The following is a 24193-nucleotide window of genomic DNA, read 5'->3' as shown; positions in this document are numbered from 1 at the left end:
AGCTTTACATTATTCAGTTTTGATTGCTATAACTAGAACTGTAGTGTATTACAGTGGTCCCCAACATTGGGCCTCCAGATGTTCTTGGACTACACCTCCCAGAAGCCTTCAAACCACCTCTACTGACCAAGATTTCTGGGAATTGAAGTCCAAGAACATCTGGAGGCCCAAGGTTGGGGACCACTGGTGTATTAGGTGTAGTCACATGGTAGATTTTTATGAGATTGAGATTTGTGGATATCATGGACATCAGGATACATAAATAAATTGGTAACTAAGCCTGAACTCTCTTTAGAACAGGAGTCAGGGGACTTTTTTACCTTTTACCCCTCCAGGCTGCCAGCATGGCCGCCCCCGCCCCCCTCCGCTGCAATCCACTTCTCCGGACACTGGAAGGAGAGGCTCCTCCTGGCCGGGGTGTTCTGGCCGCTCGCTCCAGCCTCACCCTCCGCCATGGCCAGCCCCACTGCCGCCACTTTGGCTGCCCTACGCCACCGGCTGGAACCCATTGCTGGCTACCATCTGCCATGACTCGGTTGCAGCCGAGTAAGGTGCTGCTTTCTGCTTTTAAAAAACTTTTGGGGTGTTTTTGCAGTGTGGTTTTGGGCTGGGGGGGTTATGTTTCTATGCTGTGATGGGTCTTGGGGGGTTGTTTGTTTTTTTGGTCCTCCCCCCTGATTTCCAGTGAGTCTTGGGTTTGGTTGCTTTTTGGAGTGTTTTCCCCATTTCCAATGGGTCTTGGGGGGTTTGTTTATTTTTTGGTTTCCACCCCCATTTCCGATGGGCCTTGTGGGAGTTTGGTTGTTTTTTGTGTCCCCCCCATTTCTGATAGGTCTTGGGGGTTTGATTGCTTTTTGTGTTCCCCCCCTTTCCGATGGGTCTTGCATGTTTCACTTGCTTTTTTGCTTTGTTTTCTTTGCATTCCCAACGTGCTCTGTTTGTTTTCTTTGAATTTCCGATGTGCTCCGTTGTTTTTCTTTGCATTTCTTTGCATTTCCAATGTGCTCTGTTTGCTTTTTTCTTTTTCTTTGCATTTCTGATGTGCTCCGTTTGCTTTTTGCTTTGTTTTCTTTGCATTTCTGATGTGCTCTCTTTGCTTTTTCCTGTGTTTTCTTTGTATTTCCGATGTGCTCCGTTTGTTTTCTTTACATTTCCAATGTGCTCTGTTTGCTTCTTCCTTTGCTTTCTTTGTATTTCTGATGGGTCTTGCATGCTTGATTGCTTTTCTGTCCCCCCCCCCTTCGGCCAGAAGGGATTAATTGTATTTCCAATGAGTCCATTATCGCTATTTCCAGTGAGGGTTTTTTTGTTATTTTTTTCCTTTGGCCGGAATGGATTAATTGCATTTCAATGCGTTTCAGTGGGAAATGGTGATTTGACTTACGACCATTTCGAGTTACGACCATCTTCTGGACCCAATTAAGTTCGTAAGTCAAGGCACCACTATAATGCATAAAACTGTGGTTTGAACATTTATAGCAGGCAATTTCCAGTATAGAGCTGGTCATCACTCTAGCCTATAGGAGCTGTGTTTTTAAGAGGAAACAAACAGCCTTGTCTGTGGCTTTTCTGTGGTGGACTGTGAGGGGGTAAGGTTCCTAATTTAAAAATCCAACTTTTATTATATTAATTATATCATATTATTTAGTTTAGTTTTGTTTGTTTGTTTACACACACACACACTTTTATACCATACCATCTGGTCCAGGGCCACAGTTTATAATGCTTTACCATATTTTGTTCATTGATATATGAATAAAATGTATAGTCTAGTGTATAATGCATAGCCAGTCTATGATTTCATAGACTCTAAGCAAGGGGTGCTAGTAAGGGAATTTTGTATCATGGCAATGCACTGTTCAGATAATGAAATATCTGTGATGTGACTGAACTTGTGAAATATAGCATCTATGTTGATGTTTACTGCTGGAAGTCATGAGTGTGACAGCTATTGCATGTATTGAGAGTTGAAGTCAAATAAAAGTCTCAGTTACTTAGTTATCATCATTTAGATTGTTGTTATTTATTGTCAAGTTGGAACCAACCTATATAGCCTAATAAGGCTTTCAAGGTGAATAAGACATTTAAGGAGTGATTTTATCAGTTCCACATCCCCAGTTTCATAGTTGAGTGGGGATTTGAACCCAGGCCTCCTGAGTTCTAGTCCATCTCTCTATCCACTGCACCAGGCTGGGCATCTCATTTGGATTGTAGTTGAATACAGTTTTCCTTATCTTTCAGAAGCACTGAAAACCGCAGTTATTGCTGCAATAAACTACAGTGGTCCCTCGCTTAACGACGATAATCCGTTCCAGGAAAATGGCCGTTAAGCGAAAACATCGTAAAGCGAAATTAAAAACCCCATTGAAACGCATTGAAACCCGTTCAATGCGTTCCAGTGGGGTAAAAACTCACCATCCAGCGAACATTCTCCATATGGCGGCCATTTCCGCTGCCTGTATAGCGAGGAATCCGTCCCTAAACACAGCAGGGAGCCATTTTAATCATCCGGTGGCCATTCTGAAACCACCGATCAGCTGTTCAAAAAATGTCATTTTGTGAAGAATCAGTTCCCGAAGCAGGGAACCAATCATCGCAAAGCGAAATTCCCCCATTCAGACCATCGTTTTGCGATTGCAATTGCGATTGCAAAAAGATTGTCATTAAGCGGTTTCATCATAATGCGGGGCAATCGTAAAGTGAGGCACCACTGTATATGGTGTGAAAGGTAGGGTTTCACCTTTCCAGAAGAAGCTCTTAGCAATATAGTTTGTGGTTTGTTTCCAACTCAAGAATCATTCTTTGTCATTTCTTTAAAAAGGGCTAAATAAGGATGTCACAGCTTAAAATTCTATATGGATTGAGAGAATAGCTATTTCCAACAAATTTCAGGAGACAGTTTAATGGAAACTACTCTGTAAGTGCTTTGGAATGTATAAAAATGACACAGGAAATTAATTACTTTGAGACAGGATGAGCAAAGTCATTTATATATCATTTTTCAAAAGTCACAGATTCAGCATAAACAGTAAGAAGAACTATATGGGAGCAAGTTGCACTGCAACAAAGTGCAAAGTAAAGTTGTGAGATCTCAGAGTTTCTGAAGTAAAAAATGCCTTGTGTGTATAATTTCACTACCTGTGGGCCTGCCTCACAACAGAGGTTGGGATGAATAATACTGGCTCTTATCAATAATGATATTCCATGCCTCCAGGATAGCTTTCCGACTAACATATCTTTTGTACCATTTTTGGTATACTAATAGTGTGTGGGTGAGTGAATTGTAGATGCTTCATAGATGGCATAAGGTGTCTGGAGATTCAATATCAAGATGCTATCTGTTTAAATAGGGTCAGCAAGTTGTGACTTTTAGATGTTGTTCGATTATACCTCCAGGGGGCCCAGCCAGCATAGTCACTGGTGAGGGATAATGGATGTTGCGGTCAAGGAGCATCATGAAGGCCACAAATTACCCACCTTTGGTTTTGAGTATTTTACCTTAAATCACAACAGTTGTGCTGTCTATTTTAATTTGACTTTGTGGAAATGTCACAATTTACTTATGACTATGGTAAATAATGTGAATAGCTTTTTAAAATTAAGCAAAACTTTTTGTAGAAAATTGCTTTTTCTTACTTCCTCCTCTCTTCAGATACTTTTCACCACAGCTTCCATCAGTCCCAAGCAGCATGGCCAATGGTAAGGGGTAATCTGGAAGGATGTCTTATACAGGCCTGAATTCATGCAAGCATGTACAGCTATAAGTGTTTCCAGGACTAAATGCCTTTAGAACTATTTGTATACATTTATAGGAGTCTGTTACTTTGGGATAGAGCATGGTTGATGAAACAAGTATCTCTCCCTTTTCTGTTTCTGTAATGTGTGGGGGAACCTTTCATCTGCCATCAGAGTACATCTCCCATGAATACTAGCCAATATGAACAGTTGCCAGGGTAATAATAATTGGAGTCCAGCAATGTCAGAAAAGCCGCACAGGTTTCCCACTCCTGCTATAATTCTTTGTGAGTTCTTATTTGTATTTCATATCATGTAATTAGTTGCACACATGTGTTAACTTGCATGAGGGATGTTCACATGTAATTGCAGGAACAGAGTTGTGTCTATGGCCTCCTCAAAATTGTACATTATAAAATGGTTTTGTGAGTGTGTAGGGATCCATCCCATTTCTTACCATGTATCTGAATAACTTGGCATTTTAAAATACGAAGCATGTTCAAACAAATAGAACGTTCTCTTCAAGACCTCTGTACTCCACAGGGGAAAGAGGCTGGTAGGGAAGCTGGCCCAAAAGCATCTCTTCAGGGATGAGATAGTCAGGAATGTGGTCTTGTCGGTGTATGTCAGCGCTCTACATTTGTATGATACAAATATGAAGATAGAAAGATGTCATTCTTTCAAGTAAAAGTGGGAGAGACATTATTCTTTGGACCCATGGCAATTTGCATACAGGAAAAATAGATCTACTGATGATGCTGTGTCCATTGTACTCCATACTGTATTGAGCCACTTAGAACATCAGGGAACTTATGCGAGGCTGTTGTTTGTGGATTATAGCTCTGCTTTTAATACCATTCTACCAAATAGGTTGCTTTTTAAAATGATCAACCTGGGATTACCTCAGGAGATCTACATGTGGATAAAGGATTTTCTGACAGATAGGGCCACAGTCAGTAAGGATGGGATCTCACCATTCTTCTACCCTGGTACTAAGTACAGGAGCTCCCCAGGGCTGTGTGCTAAGTCCCTTCCTCTATTCCCTGTACACACATGATTGCACCCCACTGTATAACACCAATGCAATTATTAAATTTGCGGATGATACGACAGTGGTGGGGCTCATAAATAAGAACAATGAGTCGGCTTATAGAAAGGAAGTACAAAGGTTGATACTTTGGTGTAAAGAAAATCATCTCACACTTAACATCAAAAAAACTAAAGAACTCATAATTGATTTTAGGAGGAAGAGAAATGTACATTTACCACTGTACATAAACGGTGAGGAAGTGGAGAGAGTTGGTAGTTTTAAATTTCTGGGTACTTACATCTCAGAGGACCTCTCATGGACTATAAATGCCGACATGCTAATGAAGAAGGCACAGAAGAGGCTGTATTTCCTGAGAATGCTCGGCAAGTTAAATTTATCTCAGCATTTACTTCTGTCATACTATCGTAGCACCATTGAGAGTGTCCTAACCTATGGCATTCTGGCATGGTTTGGGAGTAGCTCTGTAGCGGACAAAAAAGCTCTACAGAGAACCATTAAAATTGCCCAGAATATCATCGGGCTCCAGCTACCAACCCTGGATGACATCTTCACATCCCGCTGTCTAAGGAAGTCACACAGCATCCTGAGAGACTCTTCCCATCCTGCTTATAACTTTTTTGAACTGTTACCATCTGGCAGAAGATATAGAACAATTAAGACTCGGACCACACGTTTTCTCAATAGTTTTTATCCCAGAGCTATAATTGCAATTAATAATGAGCTTAAAGACCACCAGTAGTGAATAATTAGTTGGACTGTGTTACTTGGCCTGCGGTGTAGATGTTTGTATTTTTAGTGGGGGATTTTTTAGTTGGTGGGGAGTGTTTGGGGAATTTTATGTGTGTGCATGTGTCTGGTCTCTGGGTGTCTGTGAATTTCGTTGTATGTGTATATACTTACAATGACAATAAATTGTTGTTGTTGTTGTTGTTGTTGTTGTTGTTGTTGTTGTTGTTGTTGTTATTATTATTATTATTATTATTATTATTATTATTATTATTATTAACAGTTTTGCCAAAAATTGTGAAATTAACAAGTTAAAAAATATTAAAACTTATTTCCCTGAAATAAAAGCTGTGAAACTCAAGAATAATTGAAGAGACATAAGTATGGCGTATGTAGTTGGATTCTTCTTACTTTCAATTAAAACATTTTGAAACAATAACGTGTAAGATAATAAACAGTCTGCACCTGTGCTTTGGTATTGGTGTACATGGAAATTTTGGATCCTTAGCTTTGTTAATTTGAGTGTAAGCAATATTAACAGATCAACAAACTTCTGATCATGTTGCCTTTTTTAACAAGAAACATTACTGTTGTTTTACTACTATTAAATTTTTGGACTGTTCTCTCCAATTTTGGAGTATATCCATTCTAGTAGTAAGAAACGTACTTTGTGAGATAGTATTGTTTATGGGTGTTATTTTCACACATATCTCAAAACAGTGAGGCATGATAATACAGTAGGGCTGTACATATCCACAGGATCAATATCCGCTGATTCATTTATCCATGGTCTGAAAATATTAAAAATATTAAAAGGAAAATCCTAGAAATATATATTTCTTAAGATGAAGTTACCAGATGTAGCCACTAGAGGGAGCCAGAGATCATGCTGTGTACAGTACAGTGGGGTCTCGACCTACGGAATCAATCTGTAGTGGAACGGGGTCCGTAGGTCGAAAAGTCTGCAGGTCGAAAATGCATTCCCCATAGGAATGCATTGAAAACCATTTAATCAACTGGCCCAAGAAAACACCCCCCCCCCCAAATTTTGTAAAGGGAACATACCTTTCCGAAGCCTCCCCCCACCATTGCCATCGCCGCTGCCCGAGGCCTCCGAGGGCTTCTCAGCCGCTGCTGGAGGCCTCTCGGAGGTCCCTTGCTGCTGCCATTGCCGCTGCTGGAGGCCTCTCGGAGGTCCCCCGCCCCCGCTGACGCTGGCTTTCCCAGGGTGGACCCGGCCTACCGGGAAGGGCTTCGGAGGCACTATCGGCAGCAGGGGGGGGGGACCTCCGAGATGCCTCCTATGGCGGCGGAGAACCCCTGGAAGGCATCCGGAGGCACGACTGTGGCCTATAGACTTGAGGGGGTGCGGGGAAAGCGGCAAGTTTGAATTTGGCGCTTTCCGCACCTCCCCTTTCTGGTCCGTATGTCGATTCTCCGGCTGCAAGTTGAACTGAAACTTTGCGGCCGGAGAATTCTGTAGGTCGAAAAGTTCGTAAGTGGAGCCGTATGTACGTCGAGACCCACTGTAACATGTTCACTATTACAATAGTGTTTGCTGTAATCTGTGTTTTTCACCATCTGCAGGAGGGGCTTAGAACCGATTCCCCAGGGACATGGGGGTCCTTCTGTAAATGATAATCATTATTCTGCCTTGCTGTTATATGCTTGAATTTATGTTTTTATCCATTAGGTCAGTGGTCCCCAAACTTGGCCCTCCAGATGTTCTTGGACTACAACTCCCAGAAGCCTTCACCACCACCTCAGCTGGCCAGGATTTCTGGGAGTTGAAGTCCAAGAATATCTGGAGGACCAAGGTTGGGGACCACTGCATTAGGTGACAATACCTATTTTCATAACTTAATTACAGATAGTAACAAAATAATTTTATCTTCTCCAGATGTTTCTTACAGTGTACCTCAGTAACAATGAACAGCACTTCACCGAGGTGCCGGTCACCCCGGAAACCACTTGCAAAGATGTAGTGGATTTGTGTAAAGAGCCTGGTGAGACTGAATGCCATCTGGCTGAAGTGTGGTGTGGTTCAGGTATGTAAACCCTATTATTTTATTTATTTATTCGACTTGTATGCCACCCACACTCTGCAAGTAAAAACATGGTAATTTAAACTTGATAAGTTTCTGGATTGGTCTCTTATCTTTTAGAAGCAGGTTCAAAATGAATAAAGTAGGAGTGAGCTGTATGGAACCCCTGCCTAGCTCTACTTGCTGTCTTTGTCAGAGTCTCCAATACATCTTCCACAGAATTAACTAATAATCATGGATTTTAACATTCAAACAAGGTTTGTGGGGAACACAGGCCTTGGTTTTCAAGAGAATCATATTACTGAGAGCCTCTAAGGATGTATCAATGGAAAAAGTTTTGTTCTTTAATTTTTTTAAATCTATCTACATTCAATTCATGCTTGTTAAACATTGTGTTACATGGGTTGCTTATAATTATTTGTTTTTTTCTGTCTTGGTATCTTCTCAGTTGTCCCTTCAAAATCTATACATTTTTTAAACATTTAAACCATTCTTATGTGTATTTTAGTATACAATATTGACTACTATCATGATATTGCTCTCATAGTATACAGTGTTCTCAAAATCCTCTAATAACATACTTAGTAAAAGTAATTCCAGTTCCAAATTTATATTATTTTTAGGTGATTTAACTGATGAACTTTGTATTTTATACCAGTAATAACTGAACAGGTTCCTAACACATAATAGATGTTATCTAAAGTGTTTTATACAGATTTTCTTTATAGAATTGTTTAGCCATTTGTGTATCCACATTTTCTACCATATCGATAGCAATATCATATCTCATGTATGTTTATTAAGTAATATTTGTTTTACCTTATATCTAGCTTCAGTTTACCTTAAGAACCACTGTGTTATGCCTTTATCCTGATGGACCAGGGCTAATAGGCTGAAACTGAGATTTTGCTCCGGGGGAGGAAACCTAGGTTAAGGGGGATGGTCCCTAGGCTGGATGGTATTCCCTCCAATTTAGGGACCAAGTGTGTAATTTGGGTGTTCTTCTGGACCTGGCTCTTTTTTGGGAGTCCCATATTGCAGCCATGTACAGATCAGCCTTTAACCAGCTTAGGCTAATTGCCCAACTTCACCCCTGTCTAGATGAGGACACCCTCAGGACTTTGGTGTAGGCCCTCGTCAACTCCTGGATTGTCTATTGCAATGTTCTCTATGTGGGTCTTCCCTTGAGCCTGATCCGGAGACTTCAGTAAGTCCAGAATACGGCTGCCAGACTGGTGGTGGGTGCAGACAAATTTGACCACATCAGTTCTGGCTTACCTCCGCTGGTTGCCCATGGTGTTTCAGATCAGGTTCAAGGTTCTGACAGTCACATACAAAGCCTTCCATAGTTTGGGCCCATGTTGGACTGTTTTTCCTTAATGACATCTGCCTGACCCACAAGATCACCCCCGTCAAGGGTCTTCCAGCTGGCCACCCCAAGGTAGGACCTCCTTCCCCCCTCCTTCCCCCCTTCCTCCATCAGCTCTGATTATTTGGTGCCATCTGCTTTTTAGGGTTATTGTTGCTGCTTTTAATATTTCTATTTTTATTTTTGTTTTCTATTACATGTCTTGTAACCCAGGGGTCCCCAACCCCCGGTCCACGGTCCAGTGCTGGTCCATGGGCTTGCCGGAACCGGGCCGTGGACACAATTCTCTGCCCCCCGCCACCCCAGGGAGGGGGTGTGTGTCGCGCTCCTAACGGTTCCTGCAGCGACCCTTCCCTATGGGGAAGTCGCTGCGCGGCAGGCTGCCTGGGAAGTGCCAACGGCCAGCCACCAGGCTTGGGGCCGCCCCACCCAGGGTGAGCGGCAGGGGGGTGGAGCATGCGCGCACCTACCCGGCTGACTCTTCCCAGGCGGGAAAGGTGGGCCAGGCCGGGCCGCACGGAGTGCTGCTGCTCGTCCACTTCCGAGGCTCCAGGAGGGCGGCTTCCCCATGGCCGCTGCCGCCGCATCCCCCTAGTGTGGCTCACCTTCCGGGGCCTCCCATCAGAGCCTCGCTCCCACCCTTGCAGCGGCGGCTCCGTCGCTCACGGCAGCCCTTGCCTCCTCCTTCTCCAGCAGGGAAAGCATCCCCTGCTGCCTGAGCCCCACTTCCTTTTCCCTTTCTTGGCTCGTCTTGGCCTGCCTGTTTCTCTCCTCCCCTCCCTTGAGGCATCCAGACTCCCACCAGGTACGAGCCCTTAGCCGTCCCCACCCAGCAGCCCTTGGCTCCTCTCCCACTGGCCAGAAGTTTCCCAAGAAGGCAATGCTGCTCACCAGGAGGGCTCACTGCCCCACCCTTCTGGCCAGCCCGGGGGTGGGGAAGAGCTAAGGGCTGCTGCATGGAGGCGGCTACCCGGTGGGAATCTGGGTCCCCCCCCGGGAGGGGAGGAGAGGCGAGAAAAAACAGGCAGGGAAGGGGCTACTTTCAGCTACTGCTGGAGCCCTAACCTGGGGTTGGGTGAACAAGCCACGAGAGCACAGACAGGACCAAAGAGAATGAGTCTGTTTCTCTCCTCCCCTCCTGTGGGGCACCAGGATTCCCGCCAAAAGCAGGCAAACAAGCAAACAAAAACCCACCACCATTGCCAGCAGCACCACTCTGCTTTCCTTCCTTTCCCTGCTCCGACCCAGCCCCACTGCCAGAGGAAATAGACGGGTAAGCTCTGCTGGCTTGGCAAGGAGGAGGGTGCAGGTGAAGACCTCTTACCCTTGCCCCTTTCAGGGGGTTGTTTTCCCTCCTCCCCCCATGCATTAAATGTTTTGGGGGCAGGTGGGTTGGTTTGCCTCATCCTGGGATAAAGCAAGCCCCTTTTGATATAGTGCCCCGTGCGGGGAGGGAGAAGAAAGTGTCGTGGCAGGGGAAGGAGCAGCCTGATGGAGGAAACAATCTGGCATGATACCCTTCCCCTCTCCTCTCCAGTCTTTGCTGCTGTTGCTCATGTGCTTTTGGTTCAGGGAGAAGGTGCTTCCTGGTGGGTGGAGTGGGGGATGACTGCTGCTGGCTTGCATGTATATTTAGGCTCCGGGCTGCAGCAGCAGTTGTGCACTTGTCCTGAGCCACCTCTTGCTGCCGCCGCTCTTCTCTCGCCTTCCCTCCTCTCTGCTCCCCTCCCTCCCTCCGCCCTCCCTGGCCAGCAGCTCCACGCCAGCGCCGCCGCCATCAGCAAGAGCAGGGGCGCTGAGGGGATCGGGAGGAGTGTGTGTGTGTGTCTGGCGAGGGGCAAAGGGATGGGGGGGAGATGGACCGCTCAGTGGGAGAGCGCGCACGCACACTGTGCAAGCCTCCCTGCTGTGTGGGAGAGGCGGAGCCCCCTTTCCGCGTCCTGTGGTGGGGCCAGAGGCAGCCCGTCTCCTTTTGTGAAAAATGCTGCAGGGCAAGGGGACAGCCAGCAGAAAGGCTGCTTGGCTCGGGTCGCCTGCATGGGAAGCTCTGGCAGGTGAGGGTTGCGCTGGGCTTCTTGCATGGCTTGCACGCTCTTAAATTGCACAAGCGCCATGCTGCGCTGCTGTTTGCGCATGCGCCTGAGCGCGGGGGGTGCCCTGCCTTCACCAGCCGGTCCGCAGGGGGTGCCCCACCGTTATCAGCCAGTCTGCAGATGGAAAAACTTTGGGGATCACTGTTGTAATCCATCCAGAGTAGTACCTGGCACTAACTGGAGTGAGATACAAATTGAATGACTGAACGAACAAACATTTATTTTAATTGGGACAATCAATTGGATATTGGCTAGCATATTTCCTGGAGCCTTTATTTTAAAAATATATCCCCCTTTTATTTTTGGTAAATAATTACCGTATTTTTCACTCCATAAGACGCACCTCTCCATAAGACGCACCAAATTTTTAGGAGAAGAAAACAGGAAAAAATCTGTTTTCTTCTCCTAAAAATTGGTGAGCCTTATGGAGACGTCCGTCTTATGGAACGCAACCTAGGACCTTTTGGAGGCTCACCCAGCCCCCCCCCAAAGGCCAGAGGGGGCAAAATCACCACCTTCTGGGGCTCTTTTGAGGCTTGGAAAGCTTCAGAAGAGCCCCCAGAAGGTGGCAATTTCGCCCCCTCTAGCCTGGTGGGGGGACAGGGTGAGCCTCCAAAGGGTCCTAGAGTGTGTTCCAGGACCCTTTAGAGACTCACCCTGCCCCCCGGGGGTCAGAGGGGGCAAAATTGCCACCTTCTGGGGCTCTTTTAAGGCTTGGGAAGCTTCAAAAGAGCCCCAGAAGGTGGCGATTTCGCCCACGCTGGCCCCGTGGGCTGTGGGGGTAGCGTTGCAAGGGTCCGAGGGAGCTTTCCAGACCCTTGCCATGCTACCTCCACCCCCCCACGGGGCGAGCGCGGGCGAAATAGTGACCTTCCAGGACCTTTTGAGAGGTTTTCAAGCCTCTCAAAAAGTCCTGGGAGCTGGCGATTTCGCCTGCGCTGGCCCCGTGGAGGGTGGGGGTAGCGTGGCAAGGGTCCGAGAGGGCCTTCCAGACCCTTGCCACGCTACCCCCACCCCCCCCACGGGGCGAGCGCAGGCGAAATAGCGACCTTCCAGGACCTTTTGAGAAGTTTTCAAGCCTCTCAAAAGGTCCTGGGAGCTGGCGATTTCACCTGCGCTGGCCCCGTGGGGGGGTGGGGGTAGCATGGCAAGGGTCCAAGGGGGCCTTCCAGATCCTTCCACGCTACCCCCCCCCACGGGGCGAGTGTGGGCGAAATAGCGACCTTTCAGGACCTTTTGAGAGGTTTTCAAGCCTCTCAAAAGGTCCTGGGAGCTGGCGATTTCGCCCGCGCTGGCCCCGTGGGGGTTGGGGGAGCATCGCAAGGGTCCTGGAAGGCTCCCTCACACCCTTGCGACGCTCCCCCCCACAGGGCCAGTGGGGGCGAAGTCACCACCTTTGCTCCATAAGATGCACAGACTTTCTACCCCCCTTTTGGAGGGGGGAAAAGTGCGTCTTATGGAGCAAAAAATACGGTACTATTCCACCATGTTCTTTCAGCAAATTTAGATGATATGAGATACAGCTGTGGTGGAGTAGGGGTGGGGATCTAGTGCAGTGCACCCTGTAAGCAGCCTGTTCGTGAAGTAAAGGATCATAACAGGTTGATAAAATGTTTTAATTGTGCTTCTTTGTTCTTATTTGAGTTCATGTTAATATAAAACTAAGGCACTGTCATTACATTAAGAAGGTTTGAGTGATTTGATAGCATTTTTGGGATTAAATCTTGTTAATTCTGAAATTCTCCTCTTCACACAAGGCACTAAGTGCGTTTTTCTTCCACATCTTGTCATGCAGATGTAAAACCTATGTTGGGAATGTGTTAATGGCATTTAGGTGTGTGCATAAATAGCTTAAAAATTGCTCTGTTAATTTCTCCATAGAGATTAGCTGTAAGGCATTGCAAAATCCTCGGGTTTCCTGTTCTGTTGTTTGTTAATACATATATCTATTCTTTAACAATGGGCTCTGTAACTAGGTTGTGCCAAAGTCTTGAGAATTTAAAAATTGAAATGCAACTTGTCTTTCGCAAAATACCATCTCTCTCTTAGAGGTAAGGTTTACACCTAGAAAAGAGAGACTTTGGGGTAGTGGCACTCTAGTTGTTGAATGGCCCCCAGCAGGGAAATAATGGCTGTTACCAATTTTGTTTCAGAGATGCTAGCCAAGACTTTAAAATTTGCCTAGATATTTAAAAACATTTTTGATACCTGAAATATTTTAAATTATTGTACTTTCATCTGCTGTTTGTGTATGTATGTATTTTTGTTTTACTTGCACTTATTTTTGAAATAATTGATTAAGTAAAGGTATCACACACATTCTCTTTATGTGTGTGTATACAGTGGGGTCTTGACTTAAGAACCACTCTCACAGGAAAATATTGACTTGACTTACTTACTTAGATTTGAGTTAAGAACTGAAAAAAACCCACGTGGGAGGCAGGGAAAGTGCAAAATTTGAACTTTCAGTTAAATGTTGGCCAGTGAAAAGGGTGCCTGTCTGCTTCCTCACTCCTCCCAGCGTTTAGAGAGTGGATTGGGAGACAGTCTTCGGACTGCCTGTTACTGTACTGCCTGGACTGTATTTTCCCTGCCTTCCCGGAACCTTTCTTGACCTAAGGAAAAAAGAAACAAAATATCCCCCTCTAGTGGTCGAAGGCGGAATAGCAGCTTCCCATTAGTTTCTATGGACGGAAAAGAGCAGATACGGATCAAATGGTTTTCAATGCATTCCTATGGGAAATGCAGATTTGACCTGAGAATTTTTGACTTGAGAACCGCCTTCCAATACGGATTAAGTTCTCAAGTCAAGACCCCACTGTATATACTTTATATACACACACATACATATACGTATGCACATAGACACTTTATATCTATATCTGTATCTTCTACATAAATTATTATCTACGAATATGCATTTTTCTTCATGCATTTTTCTTCATCTGATTAAAATCTTTCCTCTGATCCTCTTGGTAGTGTCAGAAATTACAGCAGCAAGCATCCATTTTGTTTACCCATTTTTAGTACAGTATCAGGAAAAAAGAGTAACAGTAAGTATTGTTTGGAAAAGCAAACTCATAGTCAAGACAACATCCCCACATGCTGCTGTCTTACTAGATTTATTCATGATAGATGGACTGCATGGGCCAAAATCCTGTAGGGCTTTTATGCCGGTGAAACAAAACTGCATAAGTTGTGGCAGCTGTTAATGAGGTGCTTCTTGCATGACAGTTGCACAACTGAACATGTGACCAGACATATTACCTGCACCTTATTAATTATCTTGAGTTATCTGCCGTGACTTAACATGATTTTGTTTGCTTCACTGTAAAATCCCAGTAAGATTTTGGTCAGTAGTTTTGAAACTAATATAGGACAGAGGACTTCATATGCAATCTAAATGACCCATTGATCTAACTGCACACTATTGTTGTCTCATTGATATATTATAATTATGGTAGTGTGTTGTATTATGTATTCCTCAGTTAATTGTTTTGTGTAAGCTACAGACCTTTATCTAATACTTTTGCAGAGTATTGTTCAACCCTGTTGATTTTTTTTTATCTAGCAGCTTTAGGACAAAGGTAGGCAGAAATCATGTTTGTCAGATCTTCTTTTATAACGAGAATATAGGATCTACCAAGATCAGAATGCATACACAATGAGTAAAAGAATGGAAAGTCTCTGAACATATTGTAGACTTCTGGAATTTGTATTTTGTTCCAGAGCTAAATTGAGATCTCATTCCCTTTACAAAGATAAAAAAAATTAAGAAAATCTAGTTTTCGTTATCCCAAGCTTTCCTCATTTCAGCACTCTTAATTTATGGAAAAGGCAATCTTGTTGTTGCTGTGATGAAAATTACTTTGGATTCTACTGCAAGCCACACAGAGTTCAGCCAGTCTTATAGTCTGTTTTCTAGACTATTTTCTAGACTATCCTGTTTTGGGCAGTGATTCTCTGTAGCACTGAGCATTGTTGATTTTTCTAATAGTGATGTACAGTTTTGTGCTGGTATGCTCACCTTGGTCAGCTTGCCACACTGGCACAGATGAACAGATTGTGATATTGATGCAATGGTTATTCTATCCAGTCTAAAACACATATTTTACAATGCAGCTTTAGAAGCTGAACAGTGTGGATTTGACTTAAATAAAATTGATTTGAATCACAGTTTAAACCAGAATTTAAGTTCAAAAAAGTTGATTTTTGATGGCTTTAAATTTAAAAAATATTTTAACTTAAATTGTCATAAATCAATTTGACTTTTAAAAAAAAGATCATTGATTTTTATCTACCCTAAAGTTAAAGCATAGGATTTTCAGTTGTTTGGTAAGCTCATCCTTATTGTTGCTGCAGTTTGTTTTCTTCTTGACAATGGTGGTTTATATGACACATAGGCAATCATGACTGTTATGTAGTAGGAATCAAAGCACAAAAGGCATCACTTTAATTTTTACTGGAATATTAAGTCAACCCCTCTATAAATCAGTCTGATAAGCCTCTTTTAGACCATCTTTTTCCAAATCATAGAGGTACTTTCTTCCCCTTGTGATTTAGAAGATGAGCTGTTTAGCTGTCTAGACAAGTAACCACAGAAGCTGCTTTTTCTGTAATACTGACCTACTTGCTTATACTGTAAACCTAATCTCCTTTGACAGTATCCCCAGAAAATTTCCTTCCTGGCTTGTTGCAACAGGAATGCAGATATTTTTCTTTTAAAAGAAGGCTTTTTCATCCTATTTCTTTTATTTTGAGCCAAGTGTTTCAGACACTATAACGTTTGTGTATCTTGCTGAAGGTAGCATTCATAAATAGGCATCAAAATGGAAACATTAACATATAAGAAGACTAATGTATGGAGAGAAGGTGTCATTAAGTAATTGTACACCAATATGAAGTATTTGTATACCTCAGTCTTTATCCTTGAATTAAGACTCCTGTTATTATCTTCCTAAACCAGCACTTGCTTATGACTTTCATCATTGTTTCTGCACTTGCCTTAATTACTTACATGTCATAACCCATTGCCTTTGTTCTTACGTTTGATGATAATATGTTACATCCTGACCATTGGCAATATCCTGTAAAATGTAAAGCAAACTTCCTTAGGGCACTGGGTGCTACAGCACCAATACAAACAAACAAACAAACAAACAGAAACTATGCAGCAAGAGAAATTTTCATTTATGCTTTTAGTTCACATTAAAAGAATTCAGCTAAAAAGCTTTAACTGTTTTTGGTATTAAATGAATATGTATTTGACAAGTGAGATACCCTTTCTCTGTACATGAATCTCTTTGGTATCATTTTAAGTGTTTGTGAACCCAGTGTTATTAAGTATTTGTACATTTCAGTCTATCTTTGAATTGGGAGAAGAAAGAATTACTGGTAATATATGAAGATTAAACTTTTAGTCCTGCCTAAGCTAGCTTTGACATTTTTTTCAGGTGAGGAAGACTTTTTAAAAATGAAATCAGGATTGTTTATGAGATCTTATGATGATGGTATTTTGTGTGACGAAACATATCTTTCTAGGATTGTATCACATCTGTTATCAGAAATATATTGGTTTAGCTTCAGTGAGCTTTTCATACCTAATGGTAAGCTTGGCAGCTGATACAAAACGTTTTTTTCTGTTCCCTTCAGACTAAGATAGCCAGGTTTTCTTTGATACTGGAGAAAAGCAATACATTTAACAATGAAGTATCAATACTGTGCAAACTGCTAATAAGTAGACCCCATAGAATCATTTGGGTAGCTGTTAATTTTGCTCAAATTTGCCCTCTGATTTGGTGCTGATACCTAAGTGATTTGTTTTTGTTGCCTTTCAAGTGCTGATTTGAAATTGGAAATTTGCTGCTGAACATGTAAAGGCTTAATAGGAAATCAAGAAAAGGCTTTTGTACATGCAGACCTGACAGATCCTGAAGGATCTGTGATGGTGTTGTTGTATCAGCCACTAGCAATGCACATGGGAAGTTTTGACAGTGTGACAGATACAGGGATGGAAATCCCTGTGCTCTGCTTCGCTCACTGGTACACTGAAGGTGTAGCAGTGTGCCTATCCTCCTGTAGCTGTTTATACAGTGGTGCCTCGCTTAGCGATGTTAATCTGTGCAGCAAAAATCGCTGCTAAGCGATAACATCACTAAGCGGTCTTAAAAAGCCTATAGAAATGCATTAAAACGCATTTAATGCATTCCTATGGGCTTAAAAACTAACCGTATACGAAAATCCTCCATTGCGGTGGCCATTTTCGGTGCCTCTAAAGCGAGGCAAAACAGCAGGCAGCCATTTTTCCCCTGGTGGCCATTTTGGAACCGCCAATCAGCTGGCCAAAAATGGGGGCTTTGTGATGATCGCTTCCCCGCGATCATCGCAAAGCGAATTTCCCCATAGGAAACATCGCAAAGCAATCGCTTTTGCGATCGCAAAAACAGCATTGCTAAGCGATTTCACCGTAAAACGGAGCGATCGCTAAGCGAGGCACAACTGTATATGGGAACAGATCTTAGGTAATGAGAGTTGAAACAACACTTCCTTGTTTCTGCCATTGCACATTTTGGGGAAATAAAAGAACTGATGACTTTGTGAAAAGGTGGAGAGCACTAGTGGGAGAAAATCAGAGTCAGGGCTCTTAAATGATTTCATCCTTTTCATAATGCAGTACTGATGGCAGTACTCTGATGTAGTGAGGCCATGAAAGTTTGTTTATTTATTAATCATTTATTCAAAATAATTTTGCTATAACTTTCTCCTTAAAAAAGACCCGACATGGCTTACATAATTAAAAAGACAATATTTAAAGCTAAAAACAGTATGTATATAAATATTGAAAAGAATTAAACACATGTAAAGGATAAATAACATCAATACTAAAAACACATTTACAAGCAACAAGGCACAACAATCCATTTTTAAAAAAACTCTCAAACAGCCAGTCACTAAGGGCAAGCCTGCCTGAAGAAAAAAAGTGTTCATCTGCTTGCGGAAGGATAGCAAAGATGTGGCCAGCTTGGCCTTCTGTGAGAGAGAGAGCTCCAGAGTCCAGGAGCAATGACAAGAGAAAGCCCTCTCCCATGTCCCCATCAAATGCATCTGTGGTAGTTCATTTCCTCATCTAGAGAAACTAGTAGTAGCACATGTTGAGAGCCTGCAAAAACAAAGAATGCCATGCCCAGAAGTGTTTTACCATTCCCTTATTCTGGGGGCATCCTGGGCTTGTGCAGCTTGCCCATGACTACACAGGCTGGTTCTTCTCCCTGGAGACACAATGAAGAATTAAACTCCCAACCTCTGGCTCTGCAGCCATAAACCTAACCCACTGAGTTATCCAGCCAGTATAGTATTGAAAAGTACATGGAGGAAACTATATTGAGCTTTGTATTTTTCAGAGCGTCCTGTAGCTGATAACGAGCGCATGTTGGAACTTTTGCAACGTTATGGAGTCCACAGAAATGAAGTTCGGTTCTTTCTTCGACATGAACGGCCCCCTAATTGGGAAAGTGGTAAGTAATAAGCTACTCTTGTGAGAGCATTGTATGGAAATGAAGCATGACAGCTATACTCTTGAAACTTGCTTTACCCTGGAATAGTGCACTGTGCTCTGGGTGGATGACAAAAGACCCATGATTTCTTACTTGAGATGTAAACAAACAGGTGAAATACTTAGGACTGTGTGATACAATCTTACTGTTGACTTCTCTGAAGTCTCTTTATCTGCTTGTGGAGGAGCTAATTCACTGTCAAGCGTGAATACTGTAATTATGTCCTGTTGATTTGTGTCCCAATGAGACTTTAGCTTTGTTGAGTCATATTGAAATATACACAGTGTTTTCACTGTGTGTTCTTCACATGGACGGCAAGTTTGTGAAAAGGAGTATTGCATCTTGGCTTATGTGTGGAGAACATCAGCAGACCGGGACACATAGATGAGGCTTTCCACAGAAACATCTTCTTTGTGAGGAGAGGGGTGGAAATAAATGAGGGGCTGTTCTGTTTGCTTGCTTACAGTATCCCGCTCCATAACACATCAATAGCACAAGTGTTTTCAGAGCACAGAAGTCCTTTTACTAAACTTTGCATTCCTAAATATGAGATCATGAGATGTACTTCATACCTTTCTGAAGAAAGTTGTCTAGTTTGCATGTAATTGCTCTGTCTTCTGCTGCTTTTGTTAGCTAGGATGTGCCTTTGAATTCTCATCACAGTTCAAAATGGTGATGTGGTAGTGAAGCTAAAAATATTCCCTTTAATTCTGCTGAGTTCATGCAAAATACTTGGTTGGCTTAGTATTGCATTCTGCAACTTGTCCACTTTAATTTTCCATGAAGATGCCATGTTTTGTTTCCCTTTCATTGTCCCCTGCATATCAGACAAGGTGAATTCATTTATTGCATAGGCAGCATTTTAGTAGCTACACAAGCAGGGCTGCAGCTGTGCTTACATTGACTTACAAATGTTTGTCAATGACATGGCCAGCCCAAAATTGCAAACCATCCAGCTTCCTCCATACAACCTTATAGAATCACATTTATATTGAAAGCAGTCTCTGAATATTTTTACATTCTCTGTCTGTTTTGGGTTTGTTTTATATTTAACAAAGGGAGTGGACCAAGACTCCAAGAGCCAAGCTTGAAGAGAAATGGTATAAAAATACCAGGGGAACGAAGAATAGAAAATGGAGTAAGTATTTAGGTTAGTTCCTCTTAACTACAACCAAGAACATAATTTCTTCTGTTTATTGACCAGAACATCTTGTTGTGCAATACAAAATCTCTGTGTTACTGTAATACAGCAGTACCTCATTTTGTGAAACGGATCCGTTCTACACGATGTTACGTAGTATGGAAATTTTGCAAATTGAAGCGCCAATTTTGCTACGAAAGGGGTGGTTCTATAGGTGCAATGCACCCTGGGAAAATACTTTCGTAGTGCGAAAAAAAAAGTAAACCGGGGCTTTATTTCTTATGGATTTCAGTTCGTAAACCAAAAATTACGTAACCTGAGGTGTTCGCAAACCAAGGTACTACTGTAACCAGTTACTGTTATTCTCCTGCTTCATGTTATTTCATATCACAGGTAACTGATTAAAAAAACGAGTTGTCAGATTATAATGAGATTTTAAAAAAAAAATCTACAAACATGTAACCTGCTTTACCCTAGAAGATGTTAATTAAGAAGTCTAGACCAAGAAACCCAAGTTACATAGAGCCTGGGAAAACAACTAGCTTTTCCTAGTTAGAAATTTGAGATCAGTTCCCTTTACAAGGACAGTGCACCCCTGCTGTTGTGTTTGGGAGCAGCCCTAGCCAACCAGATGGCATATGTTTTAGTTCCAGAAGGTTTATGCTACAAAATTGCCTCAAAATTGACAGAAAGGAAAATTAACTTTTTTTTTTTAGCTTCTGAAACTAGGTGGTAAATTTCTTCTGTAGGTTTTAACAAAACGTAATCCTTTTACTATATTTCTGGTCACTAAAGGTCAGTGCTCCTCGGATGGATATGACTCTGGCTGAACTGCAAGAAATGGCATCGCGACAACAACAGCAGATAGAGGCACAACAGGAGATGCTAGCAAACAAGGTTTGCTGAAATTATTTTTTTGTAAAAAATAACTACTAATAGAGAGAATCATGAGAAATTCAACTTCTTGAAAGTGTGGATTTTGTAATGTTAGAAGTGCATTTAGAATTATTGGATTTTTGCCCATGGCTTACTTGGGCAGACCATTATGTTACTGTAGAGTGACAGCTGTACCTTGCTTGAATTGGAGAGAGACACATTGACTCCACAGTACAGCAGCAATTGGAATTCAGATATCCTTAGTGTCAATGTCATATCAGCTCTCTGTTCTAGAAATCATATGTGCTCAGAATCAACCTACAATTTGCATAGTATTTTTGTTAATTTACTTGCAGGAGCAACGTTTAAAATTTCTGAAGCAACAGGACCAGCGGCAACAACAGCAAGCTGCAGAACAGGAAAAACTTAAACGATTAAAAGAAATTGCTGAAAATCAAGAAGCCAAGTTGAAGAAAGTGAGGGCACTGAAAGGACATGTGGAGCAGAAACGGCTCAGTAATGGGAAGCTAGGTGAGCTGTTAGATGTTGTTAGCATTCAGATGCTCCTATTTTGATAATTGCGTAGGAAACAAGCATACAGTAGTTGCATTTTTTGTATTTTGGAATTTGTTTTCATGTTTATATATATATGGTATTTGGAAAGTATTTGTGTTATGCTCTGACATATCCTGTTCATTGAGTCATATGCCAAGATCTAGTGGTATATCTCAGAATCCAGTGCCAATGGACATCTCTCCCATGCTACTAGAGCACTCTATAGTAAAAGATCTTTTACAGAGTTTCTCAGCCTCTAGGGCAGTTTTTCAGGCTGCATATTAGGCTGCAGGAGGGAGAGGAAGTTGTACATTCTGGCAGAAGCAGTGAGATCCAGCAGATGTTTAACACTGGAACTGGTCAGTGTTTCATAGTGTTTTCTTGTGCTACAGTAAATAACATAACCTGTATCTCATTCTTAGAGTTCTGTGTGTAATACATGGGCAAATTAGTTTTTGTCAATCACATATTAATGTTTAATTTTCAGCTGTTGATATATGGTCTTTGTGCTATGACTGAACACATGAGTTATTTTAACTTGGATATTACTTTGGTGCTGCTTCCTTGGCCAAAAGATGACTTAGAAACAAACATTATGTAAACTTAATTGCTTTCCTCTTCTGTAGTGCCAGTGGCTCCAAAGAGATTTTCTCATTTGTGGCCATTAGTGGCAAAAACATATCGGAGCTACTTCACTGAGATTTAAAACCCTTTCAGTAGTAATAGTGGGCTGCTTATATTGCATTATACAGTAAAAATAGAAGCAGTCTGTAGCATCAGAAAGAAATTGGTAAGAAACACTTCTGGAAGAAATTCACAATTTTATATTTTAAATCTGGGAGAACATTAAACACAATATCCTATTAGAACTAAATATGTTTTGAGTAGCAATTGTAATCTAATTTAGAATTCTTGCCTCTTGATACCCTCTTCTCTGATTTAGGGTTAGTTGTGTAAATCTTTGAATTATTTGTAACTGTACAGCAGTAGATTCAATTCTTTAAAAAAATCTCCAATTTATGAATGGGATATTGTGCTTCTATATCTGTGGTTCAGAATGCCAGGAAATAGCCCAATATTGCTGTACCATATTGTCCCTGTGTTGCCAGCAGACAAAAGGATGCCAACCTTTATGTAGCAAAAGACAGCCTGAATGTTGGCAACACCAATGACAGTAGTCAGGTTGGTGTAGAGCAAGGGTCTCCAACCCCCAGTCTGTGGACTGGTCCCAGTCCGTGGCTTTGCCAGGACCAGGCCGCAGAGACAAATCTCCTGCCCCCCCTGCATGCGTAGACGCACATATGCCCCCTCCCCCCACGACCCTGCCCCACATGCACGGATGCCCCCCGCCCGCACACTAAACCAGTCCATGGAGACAAAAAGGTTGGGGAACACTGGTGTACAGAATGCTCTCTTGCGCTCATGATCTTTCTCAAAGTGACACCAAGCAAGGGAAAATCTCAGAAGCTGACTCCTTTACACAAAGCAATTGTCAAGGCTATTTTTCAGCAGGTATGAATGTTTTTTATCTTTTGAAAGACCTTTTTTGTGGATCAGTATTCCGGCCCCTTGCAGCCTAGATTCCTTCTAAATTAAAAAAAAGTTGGGTGGAGGTAACCATGCTCTTTGAAGATAAGCAAGATTGGTCTTTTGTTCTTTGATCTGTTTTAAATCTGTGGATGTTTAAAGGTCATTTGTTTCTGCATGGGGGGCAGTTTTAGTTTTTAAAAATTAAAAAACCCTTTGCCCAAACTTCCCCCAATTTGGCACAGAGCAAGAGCAGGTTGTCTGTTGCATCTGTGCCAAATTCAGTAGTGTTCTGAAGTTACTCCAGTTGTGTTCTCCAGTTTCAAAGTTATAATTTTGAATATTGATTTGCTGTGCAGGACAATAACATTGCTGCCCTTTCATGCTGCTATAATTCTTGACCATGTTTTATGTTAAATGTTAGAGAATAACATCCTAGTTAGCTATCAAGGAATACCAGACTTTTTTTTCCTTTAGGTTGTTTATAGCTGCTGTACAGGATGATCTTGTGCTGCCACATTGAGGAGCAACTGCTTTTTGTTTGTTTTTTACAATGGCAAAAGAATATTTCATTTTACTTCAAGCTAGTAATTACAATTAGCTTTATGAATCTTCCCCATGAGAGAGAATGAACAGAAGTAAAATGATATATTTTGGGATCAGTTTGTCATTTAAATAACTTAGTGTCATTCTCTTTCTTCTCTATTCAAAAAGTTGAGAGCAAAGCATATACTTGATCTTGTTATATACCCAAGTTGATGGTACTCTGCCCAGGTACTGAGAAAATGCCATGAAAGCAAGTATACTCTTGAAAGATTTTTAGAACTTTTATCCTAGAAATGGGAAACCCCCAGTCCATTGGGCCTCCTGGCTCATGGTCTTTCTTTACACAATACCTATGGAATAGTTTTGCTACACTTCATTCGGCTGATGCATCCATATTGATGAGGCTTTAACATTTAGGGAGTGAGAGCAGGATCAAGTATGGGAGGTTAAAAACAAAACCACAAACCCAGCAACTCAGTTGGTATAAATTTTTTAGCCTGCTCACTGATGTTGAGGAGGGGAGGAAGGTGACTGGGAAGAAAAGGTGGGAAAGATGGAAGAAAGAAAAAATATATATAGGCAAGAGAAAGGTGGAAGAAAGAGAGGAAAGAACATTGGATAAGTATCTTGGGAGTATGTGTACTTCTGAGGGAGACATAGGGTAGCATTGGTTTTATCAGCTGATGGAACATGATCTGTACAATGTTCTCCACAGAAGGTGGTGCAGCTTCAGGTTTCAAAAAGGGGTTATGCCCTTTCTTCAACTTTCAAGAAAAATATGTTATAAGCAAAACAAGATATTTTGAAATTTTAATTTTTGTGTCTAATTTCTTGTCCTGTGCCATATTATACATATCTTATGAAGCAAGGAGTTGCTTCAGATCGATCTGTGGCACTGTCTAGCAGTTAACAAAATTGAATTGTGTCAGAAAAGATCCTTATATTTCAGACTTGTTCAAGACATAGATTATATATG

The 24193-nt window shown here is 42.1% G+C and overlaps 1 protein-coding gene across 2 annotated transcripts in view; it reads left to right on the top strand.

Annotated features, from left to right (window-relative positions):
* Positions 1-24193, top strand: part of TP53BP2 (tumor protein p53 binding protein 2) — a 66560-nt gene that overhangs the window by 20303 nt on the left and 22064 nt on the right. For both annotated transcript variants that reach the window (XM_072990815.2, XM_072990817.2), the window contains 5 exons: positions 7413-7560; positions 18420-18533; positions 19631-19710; positions 20509-20610; positions 20946-21120. In XM_072990815.2, coding sequence (XP_072846916.2) covers positions 7413-7560; positions 18420-18533; positions 19631-19710; positions 20509-20610; positions 20946-21120 — 619 coding nt within the window. The remainder of the gene's footprint in view (positions 1-7412; positions 7561-18419; positions 18534-19630; positions 19711-20508; positions 20611-20945; positions 21121-24193) is intronic.

This window comes from Pogona vitticeps, chromosome 1, assembly GCF_051106095.1.
Source record: "Pogona vitticeps strain Pit_001003342236 chromosome 1, PviZW2.1, whole genome shotgun sequence".
Lineage (NCBI taxonomy): Eukaryota > Metazoa > Chordata > Lepidosauria > Squamata > Agamidae > Pogona > Pogona vitticeps.
Note: the sequence above shows the minus strand (reverse complement) of the source record. Positions and strands in the feature narration are given on the sequence as shown.